General features: G+C 43.8%; 1 protein-coding gene across 1 annotated transcript in view; it reads left to right on the top strand.

The window, feature by feature from the left end:
• Positions 1-27,324, top strand: part of RIN3 (Ras and Rab interactor 3) — a gene marked incomplete at its 5' end in the record, with an annotated part of 70,729 nt that overhangs the window by 18,601 nt on the left and 24,804 nt on the right. The window contains 3 exons of the mRNA XM_080345651.1: positions 2,692-2,878; positions 6,501-6,615; positions 25,342-25,414. Of these exons, the coding sequence (XP_080201777.1) occupies positions 2,692-2,878; positions 6,501-6,615; positions 25,342-25,414 (375 nt within the window). The remainder of the gene's footprint in view (positions 1-2,691; positions 2,879-6,500; positions 6,616-25,341; positions 25,415-27,324) is intronic.

Genomic DNA, 27,324 nt, shown 5'->3' with positions numbered 1-27,324 from the left:
TTCCTTGTCTTTGCTGATGTCCCTCATTTCCCTCCAGACAATGGGATTCTGAAGCATCAGTGCTTTGCTGGCCCTTTCCTTTTCACCTTGCATAACTAATGGGTAACAAATTTCAGCATCGCTGGAGCTCTTGCAACACATGTCACCTTCTGTTGCCGCAGCAAGACATTATCAGCATTGGTCTCCTTTTGGTCTAGGTTTCACACATCATTGGTAAGATAAGGCACACTAATTTGGGGAGTAGCTTTTGATAACAGTGTTACAGAACATTTCATTATAAATCACCTTTCTTTTCCTTCGTCTCATTACTTCTTTCCCATTACTGAGTGTGAATGTCACCATCCAACACATCTTCCTTTCACATGGTTACGAGGCATTTCTTTTGGTTTCTGCTGTAAAGAAAGAAACTGAGAGATGAATCACTGTTTTACTCTATATGTTCAGATACTGATTAAAATCATATACTGTTGCATCTGAAAAAATTTCTTTACCTGTATGGCAAGCTGGGCTTTTATCACAACTGAAGAGAGAGTGTTCCATTTATTTCTATTTTATTTTTTTAAGCACAGTTCTCTCATTCTTACTGTATTGGCTATGATGTCAAAAATTGATTTGTTAAAATCAAGATTTTGTGGACTAATACCCTGAATCAGCAAGTGGGATTTCAGAGGAACACGTATTTTCTAAGGAAGATTTCTCTATAGGGTTGCAAAAGAAAAAAGCTACTAAAAATAAAAATCCCACTGTTGGTTTGGGGATTTGAAAGGCTATTTTTATAAAAACTAATTTTTGGGGCACACATGCTGTGTAAGGTTAGGCCTTTGAAGGGACTCTCTTTTAGTAATTTAAGACTGACCTTATTTGAAACATGCTACTTTGAGATCTGTATCTTTAAAAATAAAAGGTAAAAGAAAAAGACATGAAATACGACTAAATCAAAAGTGAGAGTCCTCCTCTTTTCACCTGTGACATCGAAGCAGCAAAACTGGTGCAGAAAAACATATTTTGTCTTTGTTCTCCTACATTTTCTTTGCTTCTAAAATCAATTAATCAAACAAATGACAATCCTGTATCCACAAGTCTACAGCCTTATCCAATAGAGCTCTTATGACCAGACCTTTCAGCATAAGTATTTCCACTGACCACACTGCTAAGCACATGTATAAATACTTTGTTGAATTAGATCCATGGCTAGAAACCAGTACTTAGTACCAGTCTGCCATTAGACTGCAGGGACTAAAAATAAATAGAATTCTTTGTTTCTCTGATCAGAAGAGGAATCTAAAGGAGAGCATGTCCCAGATCTTTAATATACAGCATAATTCCAGTACTCTTACATCTCTTACAGCTGAGAATAAGGTCTGAGACATAAGGTGCAACAGGGTGTTGCTAATGTGGTGCCATGGGATGGCCACGCTCTTGTCACTCAGCTTCTCCCATACATCTTTTGGAGGTTCCAATTATGCCTTTAGGATTGGTAAAAATGACAAATGTGGCAGGAAAAAAAAAGAAGGAAATCAAGTCTTCATTTTCTCCTGCCTAAAAGTCTCTCTGGTGTTTCTTCACATTTCCTGTGCCTTCCCATTCTCCTCCCTCAGTGCAAGGAAAGGGTTTGCTATGTCTGCATCCTTTGGGTCTTGTCCTGCAGAACTTGTGTCATACTGAGCAACCTAGGGCTGATTGCAGGGCTGCACCCTGGATTATTCTCCTGCTGTGGATCACCTTTGGGAATCAGCAAAGATACCTCTTCTGTAGCAGATAACTTGCTGCTGAACGTATCCTAACACATCCTCCTCCTGCACTCCATGAGCGGCAATGGAGGGGGAGGATTTTCCCCACCCCATGAGCAGGACTGGAGGAGCATCCACTTCTGCAGCCACCAGCACCAGCCCAGTCTTGATAGTGGAGACAGGGAGAGCTCAATGTTATTTTTAAACAGTGAGATGTCCTGGTCTGCCTTTTTGCAGAGTACTTAAGCTGGGTGCAGAGGGTGGCTACCAAAAAGTGAGAGCAGCTGACGGTGCCTCTGGCCACTGCTGGCAGGCTTCCTCCAAGCAGCCCTGGGCGTGGGGTGAGATCCCACACCAGTGCCCACCACAGCTCCTGCCTGGTGGGAGAAGTGCTGGCAATGCCATGGACGCAGGTGAGCTGCAGGCTGCCTGGCCCCTGCACGCCTCAGACGGACACTGTGGTTCGGTGTGTGCATATTCCTGGCTGCTGGCAGGATCTGCAGCCCCTTTGCTCTGCCACATCACTCGCCTTGAAGCCACAAAACATTGCTCTGGCCGTTCAGCTGCAGGATAGGCTCCAGGAGACACGCACACTCTGCAGTGCTGGCTGCCGCTGTGCATCCCGGACCTCTGTCTCTGGGTACTGGTACTTATGCAGCATAGACAGATGAGCTGAAACCAACAGACCTCAGCACAGAGCACCATGCAAGCCTGTGGTCTGAAACATGCAGCATTAGCATGAGGCTATAGTTCTTAGGACAGGGCTTATGTGTCTGTCAAGGCCTGTGCACCCAGTTTGCCTCTGTCATAGCCAGGCGTCTGTGGTCTGATACCCCTCAAGGAATTCTCCTGGTGTGTAAGTGCCCATGTGTGTGCCTGTGTGTTTGCATTTACAGTCCTTACTCCCCCAAGTTTTCCATTTGTAGTTCTGCTTATGAGAGACTCCTTTGCTGTGTTTCAGCCCAGCCAGAGATACCAGTGAAGAGGGAAAAGAGACACATCTCTGTGAGGCCACTGCCCTGCGAAACTGCCTCCCCCTTCCAGGGATCAGCATCCTCGATAAACTCATCAAGACCTGTCCTGTCTGGCTTCAGCTGAACATGAACCAGGAAAGGGCTGGGGCGATCCTTGGCAAAGAAACTGCAGGGGTAAGTCCAAAGCGGTTTTGGTTCAGACAACCACATTTCCTGTCCTTGGTGGAGCTGCTTAGGAGAGCAGGGCTTCTTTGCATGTGGGAGCAAAAATATTTAGCAAACTGTGCTCTCTGTTTCCATTACCTTTTGATGCTTTTGCCACTCACAACAGCACAAGACAGATATAATGGCTTGGGGGAAGCAAGAAATCTTGTCTCTGGTTTTATATACTTATCAGGTAGATTCATGGAGATGCCTTCCCATTCACCACCATACTCATAGGTATTTTCACTATCCTAATCTGGAGCAATTAAAAAAAAAAATCCCTGAAGAAAATGCCCTTAAATTCTGGGAACTTCTAGGAGTCATTTTTATCACCATAACTGGTATCTGGTCCCTGTATGCTGAGTGTTAGAAAATGGCAGACTTGTGCAAAGCTCAGAGCTTGCTTAAGGAACACAGCTCTTTAAGAAAGGGAGCTCCCCGTTCCTAGGGTCTCAGAGATGAGGCATGACAGGGAGTAGGTGTCCTGGTCACGTCTGAGAAGAGCAGTTGCAAATGGCATGAACTGATGCCAGAGCACAAGGGGAATTCACTGAGTCCTGCTCTGAGGAGCTTTGGACCAGTCCTATAGCACAGTCACTCTATCTTAGGGCTAAAAGCTGGTAGAGCCAAGTGACAACCTCCAGTGGGACTCACCTGACCAACATGGACCCAAACCAGGCTTCTCAAATAAGTTGGGCAGATTATTCTCTTTGTTTTTCTGCACTGACTGTACCAGGAGACCCGAGTGACTGTCTGATAAAACCATGTATGTCCCCAAGCCACCTCAGTCATTAGCCACTCCCTGCAGGCAGGGCTGTTTCCCACTCCTGAGCAGCTTTGGGCATAAGTCTTGCCTATGTTGCTCCTACTCACAGTCCTTGGGCATGGTCTTCAGCTCCAGCTTGAAGCAGGCAGGAGAAGAGCTGATGCATCAGAGGTGTCCCATGGCAAGAGCAGGTTCTCCTGGCCCCTCTGAGCCCACCTGAAGCTGAATCAGCACCACATTTTTCCCACCACCAGTGAAAATGGAAGAGACTGGTTTGTGTACCAGTCCTGACCCAGGCAGTAGGGTTAGGTACAGCTCAGAAAACCCACCTCCCTCTTATCTGAACAGCCATGGTCCAATTTTAGCCTTTGAAGCCATGGCAACCCACCATGCCAGTCAGGAAAACAGAAGTGATTCATTTCCATGTTTCACTTCTCTCATTGCTTAAATTTAATTTCAAATGAAGTTTTGTGAGATAGTGCCATCTGAGATCCATGGTCACCGTAGTTTCTCAGAGTGAGTTAGGAGAACGATGCTGCCATATGGGTGGTAGGACCTGGTGAAGGGAGGCTCTCTATGGCTTTTTCCTACTTGCAGATACTTTCTGTGACATAGGAGGTAGGTCTGTCCTGCATTTCAGGCTTGTTTCAGGCATGCACCTGTTTGCCATGCATTTATTTAGATTTTCTCTGCACTCTTGGTGGAGCTGAGCCTGTGGGCCTCAATTTCTTATGAATGGCAGAGTCCAAGATGATGGCACTGTGCAAGATTGTGAAGCTCCCCAAAGCTGCATGTTTAGCATGGGTGCTTCAAAGTGACAGCAGATGCACTTGTGAACAGGACTCATGCAAAGAAAGGTCCTGGCTTCAAGACAAGGTTTTTTTTAAATTCCTCTGTCCAAGAAATTAATGTTTTCATTATAGATTTCCACTGAATTTTAATTGATTAATCATTTTATCAGCTCACACTTCTTTCTAATAGTAATATCCAGACTCCAGAATTAGCCCAATTTTTTAATTCGGTTTTTATAAAAATACCTTAACTCTCTGCTGCCAAAACCTGCTATTGAAAAACAGATAAAGATGATTACTTTGGCTTTGTATCTGCAGGTTCAAGGTACAAGCTAAAAATATCCTTGACAATGAGCTTTAATTAGAAACATACTTAGGAACTCACACAATACAAAAGAGGTTGTTGGTTTATTTCTTTTTTCTTCTTCCTTTTATCTTTTATATTTTTTTTCTATCTGTTTTTTTTTTTTCTGTCTTATTTCTTCTTTGTTTCTTATTTTTTCTATTTCCTGTTTTCTTTCCTCTTTCTTCTTTCTCCTTTCCTTTTTTTTTTTTTTTTTAAATTTCACTTATCCCATTGATGGGAATCAATGGCTACAGTAATTCCATGGGTTGCAATATAAGACTCAGGGGCCTCTTTTCAATGTGTATGAATACATGGTGGAAGACAGTGCAGAAGATTTAGCCACATCATTCTCAGTGGTATCCAGTGAAAGGATAAGGTGCAGTGGGCATAAAATGAAACACCAGAAATTCTGTTTCAACATTAAGAAAAGCTTTTTTACTATCAGGATGATCAAACATTGGAACAGGTTGCCCAAGAGGCTGTAAAGCCTCTGTCCTTGGAGATAACAAAAACCCAACAAGACACAGTCCTGAGTGACTTGCTGTAGTTGGTCTGTCTTTGAACACAGGGGTTGTAATAGATGATCTCCAGATGTTCTTTCCAACCACTCTGCTCTGTGATTTTGAGACCAGTCAATATACTTGATGTCATTGTTGCCATCCAGAGGGATCTTTAACAAGCTGGAGGGTCAGGACTGGCAGGCACCTTCCAAAATTCAACAAGACAAATGCAAAGTGCTGCCCCTGGGAAGGCAGGGCCCCCGGCAGTGTTCTGGGCTCTGCAGGAAAAGCCCTGCAGGGTCAGCACAGAGGGAACTGGGCAGAGATCTACTGAGAAGAGGCTGTGGAACCAGGATTTGTTCAACCAGGGGAAGATACAACTTCAGGGGAACTGTACAAGAACATCATGGAGAAGATGGAACCAGGCTCTGCTCAGCCTTGCATTGTGGGAAGACAAGAGGTGACCATACATTGAAACCAGAGGGGTTCAGACTGGGTACAGGGAAACACTTTCTCCCTGTGAGTTCAGTAAGAGGTGAGACAGGCTGTCTGGAGAGGTTGTACAGTCTCCATCCTTGGAGTTTCTCCAGACCCATCTGGACAAAGCCCTGAGCAACATGGTCTGGCCTCATGGTTTCACGCAGGGGGTTGGACAAGAGCCCTCCTGGGGTCCCTGCCAGCCTGAATGATCTTCTGGTCCCATGAAAAACACTCTGCCAATGAGACACTGTGGCCACCAGAACCTTTGGCCTTATGTTCCCCTCATGGACATTTTAATCCTTTCCCTCTCAATGTACAAGTGACTCCCTTGCTTTAGACCCAGACTGGGACATTCTATGGTGAATTGTTCGTGATTTAGGGCACTTATGTGAGGAGCATCACTTGAAAAATTGGGAATGCAGCTCTATACTTTTCAGTTAGTGAAATAGCTTGCCTTAGGCTTAAGTGGGACATCAGGGATGCACAGAAACCTTGCTGGTTCCTTTGCAGGTCTGAATTTCACCTAGATGAAATGTCCCTTTATTCATTATTTTTATCACGTAAAGTTCAACCAAGTGGAATGAAGCTAAAATAAGAACATTTAAAGGTGGTTTGTACTGATAAAAAAACTTCATTGTCAATGACCTAAAATAAAATTCAGAAGCTGACATTGTGTAGTTAAGTTCTTGTTTCCTTTTTCCTTTTTCAGATATTCTTGGTTAGGAAAGAGGGTAACATGAACAACATGGTCCTTGCAGTTCGCCTGCCAGTACAGAATGAGGGTCATGGTGTGCTGGAGTACAACATTAAAGAAGAAAAATCAAGTAAGTTCTTTACATTTTTTGGTCTTGCTCCAATTATTGTACTGAATCCTGTTGTGATTGCCAGTATTTATGTAATCTCACTTGCACTGAGCAGGTTCCTCTTGTGACCAGCAGCAGATGTTGCCTTTACAGTGTAGTTCAGCTAATATTTCCTACAGCTGCTTTACCCCAGCTCCCCTGTGTTTCTGCACCTTGTGTTATCATTTAGAGACTTGCAACAGGAAAATAAAGCACCCTCAGATGAGCAGGCCAGTGCTTTGATCGAGTGAGAGGAGCTGCCTTTCACCAGGTGGAAGTCCTGAGCAAAGCACAAGGCGCTGACAGACTAACCTGCTGACTCTGTCTCCAATTCTGCCACTGAATTTGTGGCCCAGCAGACATCTGACATCTGCTGCAACCCCTTTCCTTGCGCCTCATACAGTCATACTGAACAACTGGTTACTCCTGAACTGTTTGACTGTTCTCAACATCTCGCCGCTTCTGGGATACAGCTGGGTCTTGGGGCTGGTGACATTGGTGCTGTTCCTGATCTTACAACCAAGTCTGCTGTGAGCAAGCAAAAACAGACCTAGTTCACAGTCTGTCATGTCTGATGCAGCCCTTGCATCCAAACCCCCTGTCACTGAGCTCTGCCCCAAAGCCATCTCCCCGTGTTCTGCACTCTGCTAAAACACTTGTGTTTCCGCTGATCAGCGTTGCTTATCAACTTATTTATTCCCCCTTGACAGTTGCTCAAACCATTTTTTTCCTTCTCATATGTTTCTTTGGTTACCTCTGCGTCATAAACAGACTTTGAAGCCAGAGGGACAAACGAGTCTCCTAATCTGCTCTGATCTCCAGCACAGACCTCAGACTGCCACAGCGTTGCTCCTGCACAGAGCACAGCTGCTGCCTGGCTGCCAGTACCCCCAGGAAAGCTTTCTCTCTCATCCGCCTGCACCTCGAGGCACGCAATTATGGAGATGCCGCACAGATTCAGTGCTCCTGCACGCGGGCAGGAGCAGCAAAACTTTTGCCACAACTTGAGGTGTCTAGATTAAGAACATAAGGGCAAGGGCTAGCTGCAGGGTGGAGAAACTTTTTTCTTTATTTAGTTATTTGAAGTTGCGCTAAGGCTTAGCTTTTGTATGGTAGGGAATTGATTTTTTGATTGTTCAAGTTTTCCTTTGAATAATGATTTAAAAATTGAATCCTGCCATCTTACTAGAATTGTTTCTTCTTGACTTGTGTCCTGTGCCATAAAATCTGATTTCTTTGAGGACAGGCAAAGTAAAATGTAGTTTGAAAATATGGAATATTGTGTCCAGTTCTGGGCCCCTCAGTTCCAGAAGGACAGGGAACTGCTGGAGAGAGTCCAGCACAGGGCAACAAAGATGATTAAGGGAGTGGAGCATCTCCCTTATGAGGAAAGGCTGAGGGAGCTGGATCTCTTTAGTCTGGAGAAGAGGAGACTAAGGGGGGATCTTATTAATGTTTATAAATACATAAAGGGTGAGTGCCGTGAGGATGGAGCCAGGCTCTTCTCGGTGGCAAACAATGATAGGACAAGGGGTAATGGGATCAAGCTGGAACACAAGAGGTTCCACTTAAATTTGAGAAAAAACTTCTTCTCAGTGAGGGTGACAGAGCACTGGAACAGGCTGCCCAGGGGGGTTGTGGAGTCTCCTTCTCTGGAGACATTCAAAATCCGCCTGGACGTGTTCCTGTGCGATCTCACTTAGGCGTTCCTGCTCCAGCAGGGGGATTGGACTAGAGGATCTTTTGAGGTCCCTTCCAATCCCAAACACACTGTGATACTGTGAATTTCACTGTGAGTTAGTCTAGCTAAAAAGACTTTTGTGCCATGTTTTTCAAGCTTGCTTACTTGCTATTTCTAGTTTATCATTAACTTAACATAGAGGATGTGTTCAGAGACAAAACTTTCTGGTAGGAACAAGAATTGAATCAGTTTCCACCACTTTCATACAAGTTGCAAAGTAAGTGGAAGAGGGTAATTAAAAATCAGCTTTCATTCAAAAAGCAGGAGAACTGCCATCACATGCAGCAATCCCTGTGGCCATGAGGCTGGTGGATGTTCACATTATTTTTAGCTTAAGTTCTGTCAGTGCTGAGCTGTGGAAAACCTCTCAGTTCTCCATCCCACAGCTTTTTGACAGGAACACACTGGACAAAGAAAGTCATACTTTTGCTTCCTTTCTCATTTAGGGTAAGTAGCCTGACTTTTCAGTTTGGAAGAAATCAAACTAATTCCTGTTAGTAAAACCAGGGGAGATGGCAAATCTTCTGTGTCTTGAGTAACCTAATACATTAGCTTTGATTTATTGTCTCTGCATTACTTCAACAGCTTTCTAAACTTTTTAGGAAATAAAATAATTTGTTGCCCAAATGCTTTAAAAAAAATAAAGACTAGAATCTGAGCTTCCTTGCTAAGTACCCTGGTACGTCTGGATCGCCTTAGTTTAATGAAGTGCCCTTCAGCCTGCCCTGGTGTTTGGTACATGTCAGGGTGGGAGACATCTGAGCAACTGCAGTGAGTAACTACAGACCCGAGACGTTGTCTGGCTGTGGAGTGCAAGTCTGTTGGAAGCTGGGTGTTACACTTCCTGAGAGCGTGAGCAACACGCCAGCTGCACAGCCTGAGTTCCACTGTAGACTGGCCAGGTTTTTCCAGGCATCTAGCCCTTCAGAAAATTCCTCTTTAGTTCCCCTGTGCTTGCTAAAAGGAGGCTCCAGCTTGCCACTGGACATTGCAAACAAGGAGGTGAATTCTCCTCTCTTTGAGTCTGCTTGAAGTGGAGCAGAGCTGATGCCCTTCCAGTGTCCTTCAAAAAGAGCAGCTGTAATTCCCCTTTCCAGCTGTTCCAGGGACAAATAGCTTTGGTTTTGCTGTCCTGCCCCTGGTATTTCCTTTCTGAATCAACACATAAGCAATGACCTGTGTAATCTGCCCTGTGGAGAGCCGTTTGTCCCTTTCTCAGAAATGACTCCTCCTAAAGAGTCTGAAGAAATAGGAACAAGTTCTTCTCCCTGTTACCTTGGTTCAGCTCATTATATTCCACAGACTTGATGCATTCAGATGTAAACTGAAAGCTGAATTTGCCTTGACATGTATAGTTCAGATTTTACAGAGGTCTTCCCTTCCAGTTAAAATTCAGGTTGCAACCCATCCCAACTTGTTGTTTTGGAACACCTTGACAGCTGCTTCTTGTCTTTCTCATGAGGCCCCAGTACAATCTCAGCTTCACAAGTGACAGAAAGAAGGATGCACTATCCCTAGAGGTGACACGATGTCTCTGTGCTGTCTCTACAGTGATGTCCATCTCTTACTTTTACCATATGAAGCTTTAAACAACAAGTTTTACTGCTCAGCTCTTTGTAAAAAGCCATTCTTAAACTGTCCTACTTTTCACATAGCATCTAAAGAGGTTTTCCCCAGTATTGTAATGACAGTATGGAGATTGCTGCCCAGGCCCCGAGGTCCATGTATAGATGGCCATTCAATGAAATACAAAAAAATGGAAGCTTCCTAGCACTGGACTGCCAAATAATGATGGATCATGGTTTTTCTCATTTCATTCCCCATATCAGATCTGCTTTGTTGACGTTTGATGAAATATTTAGGGAAGTATAGTTTCCTGAGGGGAACACCAGGTTTAATGGTGATTTTTTTTTAATGGAAATCCCCAAAGAACCCACTAGGTAAGAGAGTTAAGAAATGAAACCTCTTTCCATTTTTATTGCGGGGAATTTTCACCTGTTCCATGAAGTAGTCCTTAGGATCATAAAACAGGAGAATGAATAAACCGGATTTTAAAAAACTTATTCTGGTTTTTCTTTGGTTGCTGATCACAGCAGCAGGTATGGTAGAGACCCAACAGCAGACACCATGTGGTTCATCAGAAAGTTGAGAAACCCAGCAACTTTCGAAGCCTTACATCTCTCTGGTTTTGCTTCTCGGCCTGAAGGATCCCTTACTACTTACTGAGAACAGTGGAAATCTCCCAGAGAGGAGTCTTGTTACAAGATTTCTTCCATTTAGACAAGCAGTCTTGGGAGATACCTTTCAAGTTCTGCTAAAATCTCAACTACTTCATCCACTTTCAGTTCTGCTTCATCCCAAAATGGAGCCCCAGCCTCACGTACCTCAAGAACTGAGCACCATTTCCTCAGCTGACTCCTGCCCTCGGCTCTTCTCAGCAAACTTGTTGTAACCTCAGGTCCTGATTCTCCTTCCCCTTTATGTGTATAGTCAGAAATCATTCCACTGACATCACTGACATTGCAACAGTATTAAAAATAAATGAATCACATGTTTAAACTAAATGTGCAATTTTGAAGTAACATATGCTGAGAGCTTCAAAGAGGTGTCTGAGTACGATAGACAGTGCAGGCAGTGACAGTAGCTTTTACTTTCATAAAGCGTTATGAAGACACATGCCACAGGGGTAAAGTCGTGACAGAAAAATTCTCTAGCACCATATACTGAGTTGAATGCTTCATTTTTTTTCCTGGGAAATCTTGTGAATTATGGCTGAAAATAATTTGATTTCATGAAACACATGAGTTCACCATATACTTCTCAGGAGACTTGCATGTATTCTTTGGTGTGAAATGTGTAGTAACTGTTTTCCAAACTCCTCTGTACCAAAAAAAGAGGATGTGATTCTTTTCCAAATATGCCAAATGACGCTAAACAGGAGAAGTATCTGCAGTTGCACAGAATAAAGAAGAACATATTATTCATATTATTGGGAATTTTAATAGAGATAACTGTGACTGTTAGGTCAGTACTGATCTCCTCGGGCTCACAGCCTAAGGGGTTTGAGGCTGGCCTGATCCTGCTACAGATTGCCTGCTCTTGGACTCCTGCTGCTGCCTCACCCATCACTGTGGCTGGTTTTGCTCACTTGGAGGTTTATTTTCCTGAGGCTGTTCACATCAGCGCACCTTGTGGAGTTGCTGTCCTTGTTCCTGATTCAAACCATACCTGTGTGGGACAATCTGCCAGCAGGTGTAGCTATTCAGAAGCATCTCTTCCAATGTGCTGGGCCAAGGCTGAGCTGAACCCTCAAAGTCCATGAGGGCACAGCTGAAGGAGGGTTTTGTAGTGAAGCCTTTTCTGTAGTGTGGTTATTTCATTTAATACAGGAAAATTCTGAGATTTAAATTAAAACTCTGCCTGCTCTGACCCTCCTGGCTTCTCCGGAAACAAACTTGGAATGAGCTGGAGCATAACAGAGGTCTTGAAATATCCTTAACGTAATCAAATAGGAAAGCAAAAATAAATTATCTCTGAGTAATATAAAAATGTCCAGATCATTATTAATACCTCCTTTGAAAGAAAGGACATAGTGCCATTGGACAAGGTAGATTATACTCAGTTTCTGGTTTATGGACAGCAGCTGTACTTCAGGTTATACAGGATGGACTTGTGGTAAGGACCCACAATATAACTTGACAGAAAAGATACAGGCAATTACTGGATTTAAAAGCTGTTTGAGAGCAACAACTGAATATTGCTGCAAAGTTGCAAGTCTGGTAGGAAAAAGGATGTTGATAAAGAAATCCAACATCTTGCCTTGGTCAGCTTATTTGGCCTTCCTTAAACTGTGCCCAGGAAGTGCAGGCTGGAGCCTGATAGGAAATGCCTGAGACAGACAATAGGGATTTAGGAGAAAACCACAACTCAAGTATAACACACAGCAGCTGTTTACTTACCTGGTTAATTCTCTAGCTGCTTTTAGCAAAGGAAATCTGTTTGCCATGCAAGTTCATGAGGACCTGACCCCACTTTGTACATCCACCACCCACTGAGCTCTGTCCATGAAGACAGAAAGAAGAGTTACACCGGGTCTAGAGCAGGAAGGCAGGCCTCACTGGGGAGTCAAACGAGAAATTTAAATGAGCAAAGGTGTTTCTTTGCACACTGCAACCTGAAAAGGGAAGAGATTACTTAAGGGCTAAAATTCCACAATGTACTTTCTTGCCTTGATAATCCCAAATAGGTGCAGTCTAACACTGTGAAAGCAAGCTTAACTATCAAACACAACTATGTCCAATGCTACCAATTTACTTCAGCCATTTCTACACTTCCATTGCTCCTTCCCAAGCACATATGGGGGAGAAAAAGTTTTTATTATAAAGTAATGCATATGCATAATGTGCATTTGCACAGGATATAAAAGGCATGTGCAGTCATTCTGACTGTCCTGTAGCAGTAACAGATGGCAATTAAACAGTAACTGGGCAGCAGCATGTTTACAGCGGTGCGTTAGAGTAACCTGGGGGCGAACTTTGTTCATTTTTGCAGGCTTAGCTCTGAAGAAAGCTGCTGAAAGCCCTGGTCTTCACAGCCCAGCCAGTCCAAGGTGAGAGCTGTGAGCACACCTGGCGTGATGGCAGAGCTCAGGTGCAAGGGACACAAATTCCTGCCTGTGTCCCTGCATGGGTCAGCAGGTCTGAGCACTATGTCAGGGCACTCTCCAGGTGAGCACAAGACAAGGAAGAGGAGGCAGATTGACTGGGAACAGCTCAGTAGATACTCTTTGTTGGCTCAAACACCTTCAGATACTGATAATGGTCTTACCTATTGCGCTCTGCTGGCACCCTGACCACTATGGCCAGATATGGTCCATTATGGCAGATTTCTCAGTTTTGTTTTGTTAATATTTCTTTTAAGTGTATTGCTGAGGCTGGACTGACGAATCCAGAGACCAAAGCCCTCATAGCTAACATGGTACAGCATGGTCAGGTGGTATTTTCCCACATGAACTGCACTGAAGTACTGCAAAAATAAGGTCATGGGAAAAATGGGAGAATAACTCAGTCACTGCAGCCTACTCACAACTTAGCTCCTTTAACAAGAATGGCCTGTTGTGCAGATTTTTTTTTAATATGTGAATATTTTTGTGGAAATGTTGACAGCTCTTGCAATAGCTTCCTCAGTTTTGCAAGTGTTTTTGCTAGTACCCTGCCTGCTGGGATCAGGAAGTAGAGTGAACATAGAGAGATTATTGGTTTTTTTCACAGAAAGAGAGATAACCCTCACAACTGCAGAGAAAAAAACTAAAGATGTAGCCCTAAAATTTCTTAGACTCAGAAAACAAAATATATAGGAAAACAGCTTATAGGAATATAATCTCCTGTTTTAAAAATTAATTTTAACTGCATTTATTTTGGATCCCTTCTGAACTGGAATGAAGATGGGAAAGGTGGAATTCTGTGGTAGTGACTGAAGTCAGAAACATGGGAGATTTCACTTCATAGCCAAGGTGAATTAACTGAAGTATGTGCTAGTTTTCATGACACTGACTTCTAAGATGAAGCCATTTATTTGGGTAGCACTTGCTCATTTTCATGGGATGCCTGGATGAAGCCTTGAGCAACTAGGTTTGACCTTGTGGCTGACCCTGCTTTGAGCAAGAGTCTGGGCTGGACACCTCCTGTGGTCCCCACCAGCCTGAGTGATCCCCTGAGAGGGAACCAGCCAGTAGGACTGAGTCAGTCTGTCAGCAAGCTCAGGGTGGGCAGCAGTTCTCAGAAGGAATGTCTCAGAGGAGCAGCAAAGGCTGGTCCTTTTTTCCCATTCTCCAACACCCAGGTTCTGGGACAAATACTGCTAAGATTTATAGAGGGATTGTTGTGAAAAAGGATAAATAAACCATCAATATTTCCTAGGTTAGTGCCTCACCTGTGATCTCCCCCAAAACTTCCTTCCTTTGGTAGATACCTTGTGTTCAGGGGAAAGGAGAGAATGTGCTCAGTCTACTTAATGCACATTTCCAGTGCAATTAACTTGTATGAGGTATCCCAGTGTGCTCGAAAAGGCCCAGTAATGCCCTATAGGTCCAACTATATGCCCTTTGGCATATTGCAGAGCTAAGCTTGCTGCAGGCTGAGACAGACGCTGTCATGTGCAGTTAACAGCCCTGCAGTGCTCCTGAAACCTCTTTTACACAGGTGCTAAAGGGACTTTTCGGTGGGAGTAGGCCAAACCAAGGAGTAAAGGTACATCCCATCCTTCCCAAGTCAAACCTCTGGGAACAACCTCTGGCTCATCAGAGGGCAGGCAGAAGGGCCTCTCAGAAAGTACATTCAGTTACTTCTGTTATCACTATAATGGTACCATAATTCTTTTTTAAATGGTCACTTTAACCAAAACCCTTGGCCTTCTTGAGTGGTAACCCTGCAGCTTCCAACAACAGAAGGAAGAATTATTCATACTCTAAACTAAGGCATGAAAAGCAGCCTAGGACTATTTATAGCTCTGATTTCCTCTGAATAGCTGAGAGGCTAAACCTGACATTACAGAGTGAAAAGATAAAGTTATTTATACTTTTTTTAATACCCCATACTGGTATTCAGTGATAAAGCAGACAAAGAAGGGACTGCCATGGCAACCACCTCATGAACTGCCCTGGAGACTTGTCCACCCACCAGAAAGGTCATTAAGCATCTTCAACTTCAGGTTTACTATAGAATATGATTTTACTGAAGATAAAACCATCAGTAGTCCCAGTAACTAGTAGATAGGGTACTGTTGCCTCGTGAGCACAAATGAAGTAGATGGAGAAAGGTGTAAGCAACTGAGCCAGGTTTTTGTTGTGTTCAGGCTGTAACTTTGTGCTGGCACTGCTATCATGAGAAGTGCTCTTGCCAACCCTCATCCACTGGCCACTTGTGTCTATGTTCTCATGTCCCTCTGGTCCCCATCTTCCTTTCCTTCATTAAGGTTATTGCTGGAAAGGAGTGAGCAGCAAAGATGTAGGGATGTGAAAACAGGATTGTGTGGTGGGACAATACTTCCTTAGAGGTGCTACCTGCCGTGGTTGAGACGGATAAACGACAAAGACCAAGTTCTTCCAGGATGAAAGTAGTAGATGCCATTTATTGCCACAAGTGCATTTTTATACAGTGTTACCAACTCATGTGTCTCTTCACTATTGGTTACAAGTTACAGCAGTAACATCTCATTGGCTATTTTCGCTATCATCAATGTTACTCTTCTACTCCCTTCTCTCTCTCAGGTACATCCTTAACATCTCCGGATACTCCTTTACTCCCATCTTTCTCACGGGTAGGCCTTCATATCTTCAAGGCTAATTTCTGTTCCCATGCCCTCCGTCAGGGAATCCACGGACCCATCGTAGTCCCCCACAAATACCGTGTGCTGGGTTCATGAAATAAAATCTGGAAAGGAGGAGAATGGCCAGCTGGTGACTTTGGGAAATGTGAGTGACAGACTGAAGACAGAGGCCTGGGAACAGGGTGGAGAGGAGCAGTAGCTGGTCGAGGACAGGGTCACATCTCGTAGTGCTGGATGCCTCCGAGATGCTCTGGGCAAAGCTGAAAGGAGTCTGCCCATGGAGGCAGGAGCCCAGCAGAGCTGCCCCGTGGCACAGGGCGAGGAGGACAAAGGCAGGAGGCAAAGACCCTCGGGAAGGGTGGGAGGTCAGTGCAAGCCATCAGCCAAATTGCCCTGTGGCAGCCAACCTTCTTGAGGCAGAACATCGCTGGCATTGTGCTGAGAATCTGCCCCTTCCCCTACCTGCTGACTGGGGCTCTGCCACGCAACACAGGCACATGGCAGCTGCATGGCCTGCAGGGGACACGTGCTGTAGGAATATATGGCTGAGGGAGGTCAATGGAATTTTCCCAAGGAAGTCAATGTATTGCACCCATTTTATAGACTAAGAGCTGAGGCACAGGTTGCTGAAGGGACTTGGGCAGCTGTGCACCACCAGCCCTGAACAAGCCCAGCTGCCAGCCAGCACTGTATTTACTGGGTTGCTTGAAGGCCCGTCGCCTGGCGAGCACTTGACTTTGTTCAGCATTAAGGTACCAACACTACTATTTGGAATTTTTTTGTATGCTTTCTCTATACCCTGACAGGCAACTCCTTCTGTGCTGTAAGGGAAGCCATTTTTTCCAGTTTATTTCAAAGGAATGTTTTCTTTTAGTATTGCGTGATAGAGTGTGTGATTGAGGCAATGTAAGAAACTGTTGTCGGCTCTGGGCCTGACTAGCTGGAAAAAAAAACAAAACAGAAATGTGCTGGAAAAAATAACAGTTATGAAGGCCCTTGAGAGAGAAGATCCCTCTTCCCTTCTCTTGCCAAAAATGACTGATTTCCCTAATTCCATCTCAATTAAGCAAATCATACATTTCAGCAGCAGAACTTGTCCAAGACTACTTTTTTTTAAGGATTAGTCAGTCGATGAATAATAAAAGTTTGTGTACTTTTAACAGGGGAGGCTGGAAAATCTGAATATGTAGTTAACTTAAGCTTCAAATTTTAATTGCATATAAGGAGGCCTTGGGGCATGCAGGCTGGTGTCTTATTTCCCCATAGTAAATGACTCGTGTTCCGGGTGGTAGACACCTTGCTGTGAAGGAGAGCAGACTGAGGGATGCTGTCTCTTAAAGTGGTTTCTGTTGCTGCTGGCTGTGTGTCTGTGCAACAGCTTTGAAGATGCAGAGCTACCCTAGTTATCTTCAGATTAGCCTTGCTCAGACACAGATAACAATCTGTCTGCATCACCTGGTGTTCATCATGGGCTAATTTCCCCTGTTTATGCATGTTTCTCATTAGTGAGAAGTCTACCCTCACCTACGCAGCTTCTCGGCATGAAAAACCCACCAGTGAGCAAGTCCACCCCATGGCATTGGATAACTGGGCAGCCATGCCCCAGCCCTGGCCTCCAGCTCAAGGAGTGCCCTTTTACTGGTGCCTTCTGCTGGATCTCATCTGCCTCCACAGACAGTGCAAGGCCAAAGGCCACCTCTGCGTGGGCTGTTATAAGGACACAGGAGACATTATCGTTGTCTGGTCCACTGTCTGTGGTTTGATTTGAGATAAGAGACTGAATGATTTCTAGTTCCCTAAGGATGTCTAACCTAGACATCTTCCCAAGGTTAGTCTGCTTGGCAAGGATGAGTTCTCCACTATACCCATTGTTATTAACACTGAAATTGAGTTAGTGTCAAGGAGTTCCCACTCAAAAGACTACTCTGAACTAGGAGTCCAGAGTCCTCGTTTGGCAACAACAGCCACCACGGGCTTGGGGGATATTGTAAAACATGCTGTGAACACACATTTTATAACCTGTTGTGCAAGTTCGTAATTTCTCTTCTAAGTGCAGGCATGCACAAGGAAAGCACAAAGTCTCACCAAGTCCCACTTGTTTGAGCTGGGTTCCACATCACTTTGACGCACTGTTTATTTTTAAATATAAAATACCTTTAAAAGATAAGACACTTCTAAAACATAAGACACTTGTGCAGCTGCTTTTTCAAGATGTAACAGTGCCAGGTTTCTGTGTGTTTTACAAGTTGTTTTGGAAACATTCTAGTTGCTCATGGCAGGTGATTTTTAAAATTTTCTTTTTAAACTCTTATCCTGAAGAGTTACTTCCCCTCTTTCCATGCAAATATTTTCCTTTTTACTCCAGGCTTTAAACCGATAGGATTGTAGGGAAAGCCTGTTAGAAAGAAGAGCTCGGCATTTTGTCAGCTTTGTTAATCCTCACTTTAGCTTTTTTTTTTTTTTCCTTGTATTTTACTCCCAAGAGGCATAATGCAAAATCTGTGTGTAATCAGAGCTGTACTGTTCTAGGATAATATTGTCTTACCCTACTCTGCTTAGTACCTTCAACGTAACTCAAAAAGCTTACTAGTTTTAAAACAGCTACTCCAACTCAGTACCCATAATACCAGTGCCCTTGTCTCAGTGGCTACACTGGAACAAATGGTATTTTTTTCCCTTGGACGATGTTTGCTACATGAATATCTGAAAGAGCTTAATAAGCAAGAGTTTAGACTTGTAAACGTGGTAAATAAAACACTGCTTGAAGCAAAATGAGTGCGGTAGGGACCTCATACTTTGACCTTTGAGTAGAACCCTCAAAGTCAGGTAGTCTGCAATCTATCCCACTCAGAAGAGCGGGAATTAGAAGACCTTCTACCAGGCTGGCAACTAGGTGGGATTGCAGCTCTCAGAAGCAGAAATATTCTTGCCTTTTATTGTCCACCCTGTTGACCTCTGCCACTTCAGAATGGATTGGTCCCTTTCATCACTCACTTTTGGAAAGCACAGCCTTTCTTCCTGGAAGGCTCTCACACAGAATGTCGTTCTGGGTACTGGATTTCTTCCTTTAAAATGCACAGAAAACTTCCTTTTTCTATAGGACTAACCTCAGCTCTACAGTGTTTCATGATGTGTCTCAGAGCCAGAGAAATAAGCCTTTCTGCAAAGTAAATGGGAAAAAAAAAAGTGGTTCTTAATAAAATACATCTGTATGATAACATATTTTTTCACATAAGGATTGATTCTCAAGATTATCTATATGACCTGGAAAATGTTGCTGAGAGCTAAATGCCCAGAACTTCAAATCATATTGTTCTTTCCTCATACTTGAGGCACAGAGAGACTCTTTATACATCTGAAACCTCTGTTTAATTCATGGAGTTTTACCAAAGAAATTTGCCTTCTGAGAGCAACTGGCAAATATCTATATTCAGTTTGTCTTGTCACCCCGTAGCCCTGAGCCCTGACAGTTTGAATCACCACACTAAGCAACATAAATCTTGTATCACCATTGTCATGTACAAGTAGGTGGTGAATTACCTGTGAAAATGTGACTTCTCCAGCAATGATCCCGCAGCGTTCAACTGCTTAGAGCAGTGACCATGTCAATTGAACATGTCACCCCACTCTCCCTGGTGTCCTTGGGAGCCCTCTCAGTCCTCAAAATTTCAGAAAGGCCATATTTTGCACCCCTCATCTCTGCTGTGTGAGAGCAAGAAAGCACCTTGCATGACTACATCTGAAACTCCAGCTAAACCTCATGTTGCCATCTGGTCCTGAGAAGAAGTCCTGGCTCTCCCCAGCCTCTGGCTGAAGAAAGAGTGCAAACCAGGTATGGAATTTCCACAGACGTTAAGGTGTTTATTTGAACACCAAAAAGGAGGTGCAGGGTGAGGATTTGACAAGGATCTGGCAAGTGCTTTGGAACAGCCATTCTGCAGGCTGTGCTCTGCTCTTAACCCCTGAAATGGCTGGCAGAGCCCATGGGCCTGCTGAGACTGTTCACATGGATACCCGTAAGGAAAGCACTGAGGAGCTGTGACACTCTTAGCTGCGTTCGCTGTGCTTGAAGTACCCTTGAGAGCCACCCTCTCAACCCCTGCTGAAACACTCATCGCAATAAGGAGGAAAGAGCAGCAAAAGGACTGTAACACGTTTCTGCTCAAGCATCCTGCAGCAGAGGCAACGAGACCAGGCAGCAGCAGAAGTTTATGCTAAACTAAAAACATAAAATCTGAGTGGACCCCAAGGTGACACCCATCTGCTTGGGTGAATATGGATGAGACAAAGTACAGTGGAGCAGCCAACATCCCTGCGTGTGTTGGGTGTGAGGGCGTTCCTTTTTCTTAGCACCAGGGTACGGACATGGTGCACAGGGAAACAGAGAACTCTGCCGAGTGTCCTCCTGCCCCACCTCAGCCTGAGAAGAGTGCAAAAGCCTGTGTTTTGTGTCTTCTTTAACGGCATTAATTTCATTGTGCACAATACAATTATATTTTTTGAAAAACACAGTTTAAAATTAGATTTCTCTTACACTCAAGACCCAAGCTGATTAACACTGTATCACTTTTGTAATTCATTAGTTTCAATTTCTCAGGAACTGCCACTAGCAGTGATGTTTTTCATTATGGCCAAAAAGATTAAACTCTGCAGGAAACCATAAAATTGAAATCCTGTGAGAAAGCATGAGGTGGATGCACAACAGAAGACTCTGGCAAAAGTCCAAACCAGGGAAGCTTCTGCCCTTCCTCAATGAGGGAAAAATAGAAACAACTGACAGTTTCATGAAAGAATCACTAGGAAAGACAAGAAAGACAAAACAGACCTGGCTTGCCTAAGACAATCTGCAACTGTGCAACCAAAAAGGAAACTAAAGCTTAGACATCAGATGGAAAAAGCAGATTACAGAAGAAATAAAAGATCTTGACAGGAGAAAACAGATAAGTAGTGACAGTGACAAGAACACAGCACTTGAAGGCCATACAATGCTGTCCAGAAGGTCATCAGAACAGAATACAAGAAACATTGTCAGGGACAGATACTAGGAACTTTCAAACAAACAGAGCTGTTGCAGAGACACTGTGAACACCCTAAGGACATCTACCAATGTAATCTAAATTTCCCTCTATCCAGCTAAAGCACATTCTGTTAATACACCACCACCAGCCTAGTGCATGAATAAGGGCCAGAAGGAGATTTGCACGTGCTCAGGGAACTGAAGCAATAATCTGAAGGGTTTACATCATGCTTTCATGCAGCTCTGTAAAGCACAGCAGATACAACAAGTGCAGTGTATCATGACAAATGCAACAGCCTCAACAGCGGGGTTACAGTAGGCACTGCAGTCTTCTATTACAATGCCCAGGCCTCATTCCTCAGGGGCAGAAATCTGCTAACCTGGCCCATGCAACAGCAGGGAATGCCAGCATCTGGAAGTAGGAAAGTTGGTAACCTCTGCCTTGGAGGGATCCCACCTTCATCACGAGTAAAGGGCTGAGGGTACTGCAAAGGTCAGTGCAAGCAAGGTCATGACAACTGTGGTATCGAGCCAGAGACTTACATCAAAAGAGGGGAACACCAATGAGAGGTCTGGTTAGGAGACTGTGGAATTAAAATCTTAAAATAGAAATACAAAGGTGGAATCACTCCCATGATGACAAGTCTCATTCTGCCAGAATCTGGAAAGATAAGAGCATCTCAAGCAGATGTAAGCAGGACTTCTGAGAATGGTTGTGTTCTCAGTAGTCCTCTGCCAACACAACTGCTGCAGAATAAGGAATTTGTAGCTTTGAATTCAGATGTCTCTGAAGAATTACACAGATACTAAAAACAGTGAAGAGGACTAACAGTGCCATTAGAGAAGAATCAGCTGAAGTAATTGGGTCCCATGAGCCTACGTAAGCAGTATGAAGATGGAAATTGGGGTGGTTTGTCCATGTGACCAGAACATCAGGGCTAGCAATTCTGCAGGGAAAAATCAAAGAGGAAAGGAAGGAAGAATATCCAGGGACAGTGTGACTCAAAAACATCAGCGTCTGGATGGAGAAATGATAGGGAGATCTAAAGAGTAAAGAAAACATTAAGAGAGATTCCAGTCAGTGCCTGAAGATTACACTTTTCAGAGCATGTGGTTTAGTAATGGCAAAGATGAGACAAATGTAAATATTTATGGCAGTTCATAACCTGGACATGTCCATGTCCTGTTCATTTATTAAGTTGCACAAAGGACACGAAACAGAGTATGGTCAGCAGTGAACAACTAATTTATGTTACTAATGCTTCCATCACCCATAAAAGAAATGTACAATTAATTCTAGTATCTTTGCTTCAGACTGCTCAAAATTGCCTATGATCTACACATTTTCCCCTTTATTTCCTGAAGGTGACTTTTTTTCTGTGGGTTTCTAAATGTCAGTTAAAGCTCAATATTCGGTGGCAATACGTTTGGCTCACAGAACCCAGCCTATTTTTGGTGTTCCTTTTGATCATATTCTTGACATCCTGTCACTGTTCTGGTGAGATGTAGAGATTTCCTTGCTCTTCAAGTGCCCTGAGCACAGTTTTATGAGCCAAGTAAAGACGAATTTTGTCTCTACAGTTTTCAACACAGTTACAACAGCCTGGCAGAAAAGTGTCTGCTTGTAGCTTTTGCAAAAGTCACAAGTTCCTATAAATGGCAACATCATGATCCTTCCCTGAGCAGCAGTGCACACATCAGTGAAATGTCCTCATCTGCCCACAGCACATCCACAGCCAGAGAAAAGCACCTCTTCCTGACCGCCTGCTCAGGGCAGGGTGCCCTGAGGGCAGCAATGGCAATGGGGGAGAGATACGTGGTCCCCAACAGTCAGGAGAACCCTTTGAGCTGTACAAACTTGCTGTTTTCTGCATCTTTCCAAGAATCAGAAACATGCAGCAGGACCCACTTAGTGGTCTCCACAAGTGAATGACAACCATTCCCACCAGAGATGTTCCTGTCCCAAATCCATCATCTGCCACCCAACAGCAAAGCATTCAGTAGCTCTGCTTATTAGTAATGTCTGCTGGCAGTCACAAAGTGTCTAGATAAAAACAAGTTAAGGGCAAAGTGTTACAATTTTTCCCAAGAAAGACCTCACCACAGGAGATTGCAAGACTGCAAGCACCCCATGGGTGCTGTGCTGGGAGCAGGTCCGGTGGCTGTGGTAGCCCTGTGGAGGCTGCTTGCCACTGTCAGTGTTCACAATAAATTGGGGGCAGAGTATTGATCCTGGTGGTGCTCATACCTTCAGTAATAATCCATCTAAAGCATCCATCTTATTTGTTTGCAGGCCACCCAAAAATGTCCCAGCAGGGCTGGGGTTCTCTCTGTGATGAATTCTAGACTTAAGATACACTTAATCTCTCTAAATACCACTAGCTGAAAAATCCTGTCCTTAAGCTCCAGCAGCTTTTGTATCTAGACTGCTTTAGCTGTATAATTCCTAGTGATCTGTGGTATTTTATGCTTTTTAAGTATATATGAGAGGAGGAGTATCTGTACGATGACAAGGTACTTCTATGTAGATATTTTTGACATTGAGGGGCTCAAAATAATATTCTTTTGTTTAAAATTCAAGCTCCCAAGTGGCAGAGCTTCCTGGCACAGAAACAATCACTAGTCCAAATCCAAGAGATCTGCTCACATCTGTAAACACGTACAGGTGCAGCCCACTCTCCTACCTACACCTGCAACTCAGGATGCCAAAGTGAACATGTGGTTCTTAACAGAAAAGAAGTCGTTAAAATTGTCATCTGCACAAAGGCCTTTATTTAATTGCTGGAGTTCTGAGTGAGTTCAGACTCTCGGGTTTTGGTTAATTCTCTGGAACAGCACTGAGGCTTGTCTTTACTTTGTTTCCTGTGTCAGAGCTGCAAAGCAGATGGATTTCAAACTACAGAAGTGGTTCATGGTAGATGTTTAATGAAAATCCCTGACTGAAACATGATTCTTACTAAGGAAAAAGAAAAAAAACTTGCTGAACATTTATTTTTCCAGTTGTGGGAGGAAAGTAAGGGAAAGGAATTGCTTTCTGCAAAGTATGCTTTAAATTCTGTTTTGCAGTCTGCAAAATATCAGTGCACACACTAAGGTTGATCTGTTCATGGTGATCCAACACAAACTGGTGTTAGGAATGACTTCTGAGAATTAGACAGCCTTTGCTTCTTTAAAAATTGCCTACTTTGGTGTACTCAACCCAAAATAACAACCTATAGGGCCTGGGCTAGGACAAAGGGAGAAGTAAAAGGAGGAAATGCCTTGTTTGGAGAATGAACTGTGAAGCCAAAAAAGAGACGAGCTTGAGTATTTCCTTCCAGCGGGATTCTCTGCTGACTGGAGAACAAGGGCCAGTACACAGAGCTGGGGGAGAGGAGAGGCAGGGGATGTCTCCCACCTGCCGGTGCTGGAGGCCCTGCTTTGTGGGGAAACTCACAACCAGGCAGGGCAAGGAGCTGGAGATGTGGATCATGGAAGACTGAGGAAGCTGAATCATGGTAGCTGAGCTTTGTGTCCACAACTCTGTACTGTAGCTTAGAAAACAGAGCGAAGGAAGATGCAGAGCAGCTGCGGGCACCACTATGTCAGTTTGAGCTGGTGCTGCTCCCTGCGGACTCCCGGTGTGCTCCTATGGCAGGAATGGTACAACTGTGGGGCTGCAGTTCTCCACCACCAGTAAGCAGGCATTTTTGAGAAACCATCATAGCTTTCCTTAAACTTGCCAGTCTCTGCTTGTGATGGTGTGTTACATACACGTGGACACAGACAATTTATGAGACTATAAAGCAGAAGCAAAGATGGAGACCTCTCTCCTGCAGATCCATCTCTTTCTCTCTGCCTTGGGTTATTGGTCATTGTGAAATTTTCTTCACCAGCCCGTAATTTTTTTCTAGCTTAGCAGCCAAAAACTCTATAATAACATGTGAGATTTGAGCTACACAATGCTATTATAAAGGAGGTCATCTTGAAGAACTCTGCAATGTGTAGATTGTATTTTGTCACTTAAAGGAAAGTGCTGTCACTGTGTAACACAATGGGAGGGAGAAGATAGGGAAGATACAAATAGGCTGTGCTCACACTGCCTGTGTGACCCAGGTCAGAGCCCACACACATAGTAATGAAACAGTCATTTCTATTTTTTTGCTTCAAAGTATTTTGTCCATCCAGACCAAACCAGATTCCAGCATGGAGAGTCACAAGTTCAGCCCCTTATGTATTGCAGATCTGCACATCCTTAGAGATAGATAGGCTTGTAACAAACCCTTTGGCTGTGATTTTGGTGGTGGTGGCGGTTTTGGTTTTGTTTGTTTGTTTGTTTGGTTTTTTTGTTTGTTTGTTGTTGTGTTTTTTTCCCCCCTTCCCATTGTTTCTATTACTGTCACAACATTTTGATATCTTGAGCTAACCATTCAGAAAGCCAGGCTGAGGTGTTTCTTCTCTAGTGTTTCCCTGAAGAATCTCATTACATTTGGCCATCTGAAGCCAGTTGTTTATGCTTCTTCATATTAGTCCATGCAAACAACGGACAATCGAAGAATACAAGATGTGTGGGCCAAACTCACCAGCATTTTTTACCATACAGCTTAAAGAAAATAGTTGCTGACTGTCTTTTTTGTTTTTTCAGTTCTGTACCTGGAAGGATCTGTCCTAGTATTTGAGGATGTCTTCAAACTGGTTGCCTTCTACTGTGTCAGTAGGTGAGTTGGGTTCATTGCTTTCCATGGAGGGGTTGCTTTGCTCTCCTCTCTGGACTGCCTTTCCCCAGTATTCAGTCACAGCACAGCTCTCACTCTTTCCTCTGCTTTCCTCTAACTGTCCAGACCAGGAGGTTTTTCAGGTGCATATATACAATGGTGCCAGATAACACAGATTTTAGCTACTAGGCACACCATAATCACAGCTGTCCCTGAAGCTGGAAGCTTTATCTGAGGAAGGTTTTGTAGGGCTGCACTCACAGAGGACCAAGGCACAAGACTGAAGCTAGCAGGGCAGGGAGGAAAAAGGGTCCTGGATTAAGCAGAGCACCACAACACTATCTTTTACTAAAAGCAGCTTTAAGCATCCACACACACCTGGCAGTGACTTCACAAACCTGCTAGCAAACTGTTGCCTACAGGATACTCAGAGCACTTAGTCACCTACAGGGAATCTGTCAACAATTTCTGTTCTTTAGCCAAAATTTAAACATCAAATAATGCCATAAAGAAAAGATCTTGTTTGTTTGTTCAGCCTAGAAATACCAAATGTAGTCAGCACCGAGATGGGAAAGACCTGTAAGATCATTCTCATTAGAGCAAGGTTTCATCAGCGGCCGATGAGTCCAAATGAGCCCCCTTGTGTAATGAAACCTGTATGTCCACACTCTCCTCTAACGTGTATGTTTGTGATAAGCACACTGCAGCAATACCTCCACAACCCCATTCCTGCTGCAGCAGGCCTTGTTTTGAGTTGGATGTAAACTTTTGACCTCCCCTTCATAAACTTAGATAAATTTTAAAGTTTCCATTTAAGAGAGCAAAGCAGAATCAGGATATGTTTACAAGGCAGTCATGTTAGTGACTTTGTTAGGTCACACTGTAGGAACGGTCTATCTATGGTATGATCCAGTGTGCTCCAGCTTACCCAGCCAGGAAGACTCACACTATTTTGGGGGCTGCTTCTGCAGCCAGCTGAGTTCAACACTGCCAGGACTTGTATCTGCTCACAAGGGACTGCCCTCTGCCTCACCCCCATCAATGATAAGACATTCAAGAGAAGGCTTCACAGAGACCTTATTGCATTCTTTCAGTTCTTAAAAGAGGCCTCTAGGAAGGATGGGGACAGACTTTTTAGGAGGGTGTGTTATGACAGGACAAGGGGTAATGGTTTTAAACTAGAAGAGGAGAGATTCAGGCTAGACATGAGGAAGAATTTTTTTACAGTGAGAGTGGTGAAACACTGGCACAGGTTGCCCAGAGAGGTGGTAGATGCCCCATCCCTGGAGATATTCAAGGCCAGGCTGGATGGGGCTCTGAGCAACCTGATCTAGTTGAAGATGTCCCTGCTCATGGCAGGGGGTTGGACCAGATGATTTTTGAAGGTCCCTTCCAACCCAAACTATTCTATCATTTTATGATTCTATGATCCAGATGTATATAGACCCTATAAAGTGGGCATAAATTAACCCCTGGCAACATATAAAGATTTCTGTTTCACCAAAGGAGCAAAGAAGAGCCAAAATGCAAACAAGAATTGGGTATTTCTAGTGGAATGGCTAGTGGGAGGGAAAATCTGCTTGGTTCTGCTTTCCTGCAGAAAGGACCATGGCTTAAGAAAGAGTTCCAGACAGAAAGAAAAGCTTTTCTGTTTGTTCATGTTATAGATCTTACTTCTGAGCATCAAATCCACATTCAGATGCTTCATGTGATTTCTCAGGCTGTTGTCAAAATACAAGATAAATAAGGAATACATTTTCTGAGAGAAGCAGGTAATAAAAAGGCTGCTTAAGCACTGACCTGCCATTTGCTGGCAGCTTGTAGGAGATGGTGAGTGGAGGGGTTTGTTCTCAGGGCTGTAGTAAATAGTCACTCATAAATAGCTGGAAATGGCTTATCAGGGCTGACAGGCT

Source organism: Nesoenas mayeri, assembly GCF_963082525.1.
Source record: "Nesoenas mayeri genome assembly, chromosome: 5".
Lineage (NCBI taxonomy): Eukaryota > Metazoa > Chordata > Aves > Columbiformes > Columbidae > Nesoenas > Nesoenas mayeri.
The sequence above is the reverse complement of the archived record's forward strand: the minus strand, read 5'-3'. Positions and strand labels throughout refer to the sequence as shown.